General features: G+C 60.9%; 1 protein-coding gene across 1 annotated transcript; it reads right to left on the bottom strand.

Annotated features, from left to right (window-relative positions):
* Window positions 1-442: 442 nt before the first annotated feature.
* Window positions 443-6,852, bottom strand: RASL10B (RAS like family 10 member B). The gene is made up of 4 exons (XM_071574951.1): window positions 6,382-6,852; window positions 3,951-4,282; window positions 1,370-1,494; window positions 443-958 (listed from the first exon to the last, which is right to left on the bottom strand). Exons 2-4 carry the CDS (start codon window positions 4,164-4,166, stop codon window positions 688-690), a joined length of 612 nt encoding a protein of 203 aa, XP_071431052.1. The 5' UTR covers window positions 4,167-4,282; window positions 6,382-6,852; the 3' UTR covers window positions 443-687.
* Window positions 6,853-7,978: the final 1,126 nt, after the last annotated feature.

Here is a 7,978-nt window from a genome sequence, read left to right as displayed (position 1 = left end):
GCCTTTCGTGCTTTCATCTGGAAATCCCACCTGGAAATTCCACCTGGAAATCTGACCCAACTGAGCCAAAAGAGATCCCGTGTCACCTGGCCTCTTACTGGAGGCTGTTCTGTCCTCCAGGGGGAGAAACCCCAGCTCTGCAGGGAGGAAAACAGGAGTCCTGTCTCCCTGTGGCCCAGAGATGGAGCCACCACCCCCAGCACATGAGGATACAGGTGCTGGATAATTCCTTTCCAGAGGCAGGCGATGGCAGCAGCAGCAGCAAGCATTGCCCCTGTGCTGCCAGAGCAGCAGCTGGCAAGGATGGACCTGATAGCCAAAATCTGAGCACCCTCTGAGGCATCTCCTCCACCCTCCAGTGCCATGTACAAAACCCCCTGGGACAGCTTTGGCCTCAAGCGCTGGAGGCTCTGGGAGGGCTTGGGGATTTTTAAGGACCTCCCTCACCCCTCACGACCCCCAGGCAGTCCAGCCACCCACCTGCTCCAACCTGCCTCTGTCCCCCGCATCATCCTGCTCAAGGTGCACTGTCCCCAATGTCACCGCAGGGAAGCAACCCCCGAGGTGCCTCCAGCCCAGCATCACCCCCATGGAGAGCGGAGACTTGCAGTGCCCGCTGGGGAGCCGCGGTCCCCGGGGAAGGGCAGCCCCGGGGGCACGGCCGGGGGTCCGTCAGGGCAGGGGCTCTCACATGATGGTGCAGCGGTTCCTGCGGAGGGCGCCCTGGAAGCGGATGGTGGTGTGGACGTGCTTGCAGCGGGCGCAGCCCACGCTCTTGAGGAGCTCGCTGAAGAGCAGCAGGATGTGCCAGTTGTACTTGGCCGAGCACTCGATGTAGCCGCACTTCCACGTCTTCTTCACCAGGTTGGAGACGTTCCAGCGCGGGATCACCCGGCCCCGCTGCAGGTCCCGCTTGTTGCCCACGATGATGATGGGCGTCTCCGAAGTGCCGATGACCCTGTGGAGGGCGGGTGGTGAGGGAGGACAGGAGGGGATGGGGCACAGCATGACACCCAACCAGCCTACAGAGCTCAACGCATCTCAAAGTGGTTCCTGGTTTTGGCTTGCTGAGAGGGATGCACCTCCCCTTATCCCATTCTCTTGTCCCTCTCTGTGACCATCCACTCCCTGTGCCACCACCAGCTTCTCTCCCAGGAGTGGCTGCCCCTCCCCACAGGGCACCAGGATCCTGCTCCTTCTCCTGGTCCCAACTTTGATTTTGCTGTTGGGCTCCCAGCCCTGCAAAGGTGTTTTGTCCCAGTCTAACATCTCATCTCTGATGCCAAGAGCCGGGGAGTGCGGGGACAGTCATTACTGCTTTGCTGAGAGCTGCAGGACAGGGTACATCATCCAGCAAAGTGGTCCCTACCTTGTTTCCAGGATCTGCTGGCGGATGGTTTTGATGTACTCGAAGCTGTCAAAGCAACAGATGTCATAGACCAGGATGTAGGCATGGACACTCCGGAGCCCCCTGCAACACACGTCCGCCCACTCCTGCAAGTGCAGAGAGGGATCAATCCAGGCTCAGCCCCTCTGCCATGCCCAGGGGATGCCCCACACTGCTCTGGGGATGGGCATGTCCAAGAGGCTGCTATGCCAGCAGGCAGCATCCTCTGCAGCCCTGATACCCACTACCCATCTCATCTCTGCTCTGCAATCATCCCTGAAACAGCTGCACCTGCCCCCACAGCCACCCCCCCATCTCCAGAGATCCCTTATCCCTCTTGTTCATCCAGAGGAGAGGTAACAAGATTTGTCAGCCTCAATTCCTCTCTTGGGTGAGGATTACAGCCTGCCTAACATGCAGTGGTGAGCTGGGAGCAGGGCCAAGTGCAGCCCCCTGCCCAGGATGTGAAAGCTTCATCCTCCAGAGCTGCTAATTAGGTGTGCTAATTAGTGGTGCACCCCAGTTTTGGGGGAGGGCAGGTGAGGAGGATGCTGAGCCCATCCCCGTGGATCTGAAGGTGATGGACCAGCAGTTCTGTGGGTGAGAGCAGGAGGGTGAGAGCAGGTCTGTTTGGAGGTGACATGGGAACAGGAGAAGGGCAGTGGCAGCTCAGGAATTGGGTCTGTGAGAGCAAGATCAGAATCAAGGGCAGACACAGGCAGGGGTGGCCTCTCCATGGCCAAAATTTGGAGTTTTAAGAAATACATGCTGTTATGAAACTTTTGGTTTCTGGGAACAACAGGATTTTTTCCCTTGCTGTAAGAGTGAAAATCTCCCTCCCTTCCAGCCACTCTCCCAGCCCAGTAGCGGGACCAGCAATGGCAGCCTGTACAGGCAGCACTGCAAACTCTCCCCAGTGCCTCTGGAAAGGAGGAAGATGCTCCAAGGAGGAAAGGCATCATTTCTCCCTGAGTAAACCCTTTCAGAACCATCAATCAGCCCTTCCTCAGTTTATCATGGGAATGAGTAAAACGAGAAGACCTAAGACTGAATGGAACTGGGAAAAGGGCAGTTTTGGAGTGCAGGTTGGTCTCCATCGCAGACGGCAGCACGGGAAGGAGCTGGGAGTGACACAGCCCCTCTCTGTCCACAGAGGGGAGGAGGTGCTGGGAAGATCCTGTCTCAGAGACACAGGGTGGAGCAGCAGCGTCTCGGGTTACTCCGAGTCCTGATGCACCCGGGAGATTCACAAATCGCAGCTATTTCAGCTCGCTCCGGGGCTGTGATGTCAGGATGGTTCTCCTCGCGCAGTGCAGGTTCCCCGGGTTGCTTGAGCTGCAGAAGGGTTGCACTGCGGGAGCAGGATGCCAGAGAGCCACTGGCTCCTGCTCCTCTCCCAGGGTGTCACTGCAGGGATGCTCCTCCTGGACGTGGAGCAGAGTCCAGTGATGTTTCCCAGCAGGTAGAAGCGAATCCTCCACCATGGTCCTCTCCTTTCCCCTTGGGACCATCCATCTGAGCACCCTCTTCTCCCTGGAAACCTCCATCTGTTCCCACCAGCCACCTCCTCTTGAGAGCAGCAAGGCAGGGAGTTAATCGACTGTGTTACCATCGGCTGCCGTGTCAATAAATTACCCTTTGCTATTTCGGGCTCTCTCTCTCGTGCTGACCTTCCATTCCCTGCACTCACCAATTAATTTTTAAACCTGCTCCTGTCCCCTGGAGCACTCATTTCACCTCCTGCCCGATGGCACGAGGACTCTTGGAGCACTACATGGCCCCTGTAACCCTGTCCCTGTTGGGCACAGGAACACTGTGATTAACTGAGGTGGCCCCACTGGTGGCATTGCCCTCTGGAGTCACTGCAGCCATGGCTGGGCGCCTCCAGCTACTTTCCAAATGGCACTGATACAACCTGTGTCCCCAGGAGGGGGCATGAGCTTAAAATTCCCTTTTTTCCCCTATTAACTCCCCGTGAAATGGTCAGCACTTTCCAGCCCCACACTGCCTTTTGGGACTGCTCTGGAAGCACCTGAGAGCACTGGGGGGTGAGGAGGAGCCGATGGGTTCAGCACTCCAAGAAGGAGCCCAGGCAATGCCAAGGGGGTGACAGTCACTGCCAGGAGGGGACAAGCAGCACCATTCTGTGTGTCTTGGACAGTGGGTGTATCAGAGGTCTGGCTCTCCAGGAACCCCTGGTTTTCACACAAATACTCTGGCATTTTCTCTGACAGCCATGGAACTGGATCCCAGTGCTTCAAGATCCACCACTCGGCTGGCTACGGCTGTGGGCAGTGTCAGAGCCACTCTCCTTGGAGTGGGACATCACCTCTCTCGCATTTGCTGTCATCAGACTTTAAACACACTTTATCCTGGACCTGCTCAGACACTACCCATGAGGACACGATCCCTTGCACCAGCTTTTAGCAACCAAACCCTGACATAGCAGGAGAAGCATCTTTGGAGGAGGAGGAACTGGAACCCTGCAGAGTCATACAACAAAACCCCAGGGAGGTCACCAGAGACCCCCCTAAGGTGGAGGGCCCCTCGGGAGCACCCCTACCTGCAGGGTGTTGACAGGGAAGGCGGTGATGGGGGGAAAGTCCATGATCTGCAGGTCGTGCACGTGGCCGTTCATGACGACGGCGGGCAGGTAGACGCGGCGCGCCGTGGTGGGCACGCAGACCTCGCTGAACTCGTTGTAGAGGAACTGCCGGACTATGGCACTCTTGCCCACGCCCTGGGCTCCCAGCACGGCGATCTTGAACGTTGCCACCATTCCGCCGCGCGCCGGCCGCTGCCCTGGTGCTGCCTCCGCGGTGCCGAGGCTGCATATTCCCGTGCAGGGGCCTCAGCCCCATTCAGGATGCATTTCCCCTCTGGGACAGCCCGTCACTGCAAGGCCAAGGAGAAGCTGGTCAGATCTTAGCGACACCCTGGCATCCCACTGTTGTTGCTTCAGGGCATGTTATTTCAAGCCTGTGGAAAAGAGTTATATCTGTCCTTGAGGAGCCCCAGGGCTGGGCAATGGAGGCCTTGGCACTGTGGGACATCAGGGTCCCTTTTGGAGCTTTCCACCCTGAGAGTGTAGAATGCATTGCTACACTACCCCACACAGCCACAGAGAGCCAGAATGCGACTGAGCTTTATCCCAGGAAGGTTCTCACAGGCACATTCAGCCCTTTCAGTAGCACAGCAAAGAAACTTCCAGGGAAGGGTCTGTGTGTGTCACTCAGGGTGTGCTCAGCCCAGCAGCAGCAGGTCCCAGGCTGTGCTGGAGACTTGTTCTGTATCACTTGGGGGGACTGTCAGCAGCTACTCCTTCCCAGTGCTGCCCCAGGATGGGGAATCCATCGTCCCTCCACTTGGGCAGCCGGAATTTCCTTTAGCTGGGGCGGGGGGAGATTGCTCTGTGTCTGGAGCGACAGTTTTAACGTTTAATTTCAGGCTTTGAGCAGTTTGGCAATTAACTTGATGGAGAGTAATTTCGGAGCCAGCTGCCAGGGTGAGCCCACGAGCTGCTGGCACGTGCTGGGGTCAGAGGGGCCCTGAGGCAGAGCCACACGTGTGGGGAGACACAGGGTGGTAACTCACACATGGGGATGTGGGAGCTGGGTCTGAGGAAGCCAAACACCCACAGGCAGTGGGATGGGAGCAGCAAGGATGAGGGGATTAGTCCCAACTTTGCTGACTCTCATCGCCAGGAAGCAGCTTGTGCTTTATGCCAAAGTGTGGATGTTTTGACCAATTTGTGATGCTCTGGACCCTGAAAACCATCCCTGGAGCACAGGGCAAAAGCACCTGAGCTGGCAGAAAGTGTCAGGTTCAAACACCCTGTTTTGCCTGTTTCATAGGAATCATTTGCCCCAGGGAGAGCCTGGGCACAGAGGTTCCCACTGCTGGGTGCTGGAGTGGTTGGGCTTCCTGGGGTCCCCCAGGCTGGGCCATGGCTCACACCATCCTCACTGTCCTCGCAGCAGGACTGGGGTCCCTGTCACCCTGTGCTGCTGGACTGTTCCCAGGGGCCCTGGCTGCCTCCAGCCCCGGTAGCAGGAGTGTTTTCATGTCAAATGCAGAGAAACAGGAGGTGCAGGAGCCCTCATGCCCAACCCTGATGGGGCCTTTCTCCACCAGCAGACAGCACTGTCATTGCAAGTCCCGGGGGGCCACTCTGCTGCAGGGACAACCCTGTCCCCATAAACCCTCCCTCCTCACAGCAGCTTCCCCAGCTCCTCTGCAGGGCTGGAGGGTGATGGAGCAACACAACTGGATACCCGGTGCCCACAGGGCTCCCTGGAATAGGGACATAGGCTGAGCCTTACTGTGTCACCCCAAAACCCTGTTTCTCTCTGTGCTGGCCCACAGGGACCACTCACAGCCCCCAGCAGGCGAGCTTGTCCCCAGAACATCAGAGGCTGACCTGAGGGCCCTGGCTCCAGGAACAGTCACTATGGGAAACTGAGGTGCAGTGGGGGGACCCGCTGGGGGACCCCACGATGGGGTAGTGGAGCAGGACCAGCCGGAAGCCCCGGGCTCTCAGCACCAGGCCGGGCTCAGGGGGCTGCAGGGCCGGGTGGGAGCTCGCAAGGAGCTCCCTGGAATGTGCTCCGGTTCCCGGTGCGACCTTGCGCACCCCGCGGCGCCGGAGGCGCTCGGAGGAGCAAGCCCTGACCGGCAGCATCCCACACCCAGCACCCGCATCCCACATCCCGCACACCCCGCATCCCGCCCCGACCCTCCCGGGGATGCTGTGGCCTCGGTGGGCAGTGCGGCACCCCTGGCGGGTGCTGGGGCTGGGGGCGGGCGGGGGGCACCTGCGGGGGGACACCCGCATCCTCCGGGCCGGCGGGGCGGAGGGGAGCGGGGAGCACCGGCGCTCAACTTTCGCTGGGGACCCCCCGGTTCCCCCATCCCGCCCCCACCCTCGGCTCTGCCCAGCGGTAAGTTTGCCCCCCTCCCATTCTCCGTTCCCCGTTCCCAGCGCACCCCCGTACCTCGCAGCGCTGGCCCGGGCCGGCGGCGCCCCGGCGGGCGGAGGAGCCATGCGGCGAGCCCGGCGCGGGGCGGGCGGCCCCGCTGCAGAGCCCCGGCCCGGCCCGGCCCCCGCCCGGCGCGGAGACACCGGGGGGCGGCGGCGGGGAGCGGGGGGCCCGGCCGGGGCACGGCGCGGGGGCAGGCGGTGCCCGGGCGGGGACGGAGGCAGCGCCCGGGGGGATGGCGGGGGTGCCCGGGGAGCGATGGAGGCAAGGAGGCAGGCAGAGCTCAGGCAGGGATGCAGGCAGGGATGCCCGGGAGTGATGCAGGCAGCGGTCGGGGTGGGCAGAAGGCTCAGCCCAGGCAGGGATGCAGGGGATGCCCGGGGAGGGATACAGGCAGTGGTCAGGCAGGGAAGGAGGCAGTGCCCGGACAAGGAGGCTGGGAATGCCCAGTGCGAACCGCAGGAACCCAGGAGGGACACCGGCTTCTCCCGGGGCTCTGGGGAGGTGCCGATGGGAAAAGACCCTCCCATGTCCCCCCTGCAGTGTGCTGGGTGCAGCGCCATCACCTCTTCCCTCCCCGGTGCCCAGTGGCATCTGCGCTCTCATGCCCACCCCTACGAGCCCCCCAGACCAGACTCCTTCGGGGTGGGAGGGTAGAACCCCTCCCAGGGAGTCTTTCCCTCCTCTGGTGCCGCTGGTCGCTGTGCTCTTGGGCACATCATTTCAACTCCTTGCTGTGCCAACCCCTGGGGGGTTCTCTGTGCCCGCTGGCACCGGGGGGGACTCAGCCCAGGGCAGTGCCAGATCCCATCGAGGGAGGGACATTTCTGGGTCACCCTGCACGGAGCGTTTACCTGCGTGCTGGACGGAGGGGAAGAGGCTGGTCACACCTCCAGGAGTGCGGTCCAGACCCCCGGGACGCGCTGCTGATGGGCTCCCTGCACGTCTCTGCTCCTGCAAGCGGCCCCCAAACCCTGTTCCAGGTCCCCGTGACACCAGCGAGCACCGGGGAGTCTCTGTGGGTCTGGCTGTGATCGCTCGGGCTTGGCTGAGCACAAACACCGGGCACGGCTCGGCCGGGCTCTCCCTTTAGCCTCGTCAGCACCTTTGGCTGGGAAAAAAACCATCTCCGGGGGCTCCTGTCCGGGGTGAGGAGGGGGTGCAAGTGCAAACAATGCCATATCCTTCCCGGGGGACAAAGGGACGGCAGACACAGCCCCACGGCGGTGTGGGGAGGGACAAGGGCAGCTGACAAAACGCACAACAGCTTTTCTGCCACCCTGCCCCAAGGCTGGGATCAGCGCCAGGCAATGGGGGTCACAGCCCCTTTGCCGTGTCCCATCATTACACCCGGGCTTGCAGAGATCCGGGGGTTATTTCCCTGCAGAGCTGCCTGATGCTCGCAGCTAGGGCAATATTTATGTGTCCCTCGGGATGTTATCAGCCCTAGATGCTGCTCCCCATCCCTGCATCGCCATAAAGCAGTCCTGAGCTGTGGAATGTTTTCGGGAGAGGGAAGGGATCAGGCTGCACACGACTCTCCTGCACAATTCAGGCTCCAGCCTCGGGGCTATTTTTAGCAGTTCCCTCTAAGATGCTCTTCAGTTGCAGT

This window comes from Pithys albifrons, chromosome 21 (assembly GCF_047495875.1).
Source record: "Pithys albifrons albifrons isolate INPA30051 chromosome 21, PitAlb_v1, whole genome shotgun sequence".
In the NCBI taxonomy this organism is placed as follows: domain Eukaryota; kingdom Metazoa; phylum Chordata; class Aves; order Passeriformes; family Thamnophilidae; genus Pithys; species Pithys albifrons.
This window is presented reverse-complemented; position numbering and strand designations above follow the sequence as displayed.

Bases quoted from the DNA above. Each gene is read 5' to 3' on its own strand.
- RASL10B (XM_071574951.1), bottom strand. From the start codon at position 4,166: ATGGTGGCAACGTTCAAGATCGCCGTGCTGGGAGCCCAGGGCGTGGGC. The intron at 1,495-3,950 runs GTAGGGGTGCTC...CTGCACTTGCAG, and splicing joins TCCCTGTCAACACCCTGCAG to GAGTGGGCGGACGTGTGTTG. The intron at 959-1,369 runs GTAGGGACCACT...CGCCCTCCACAG, and splicing joins CAGCAGATCCTGGAAACAAG to GGTCATCGGCACTTCGGAGA.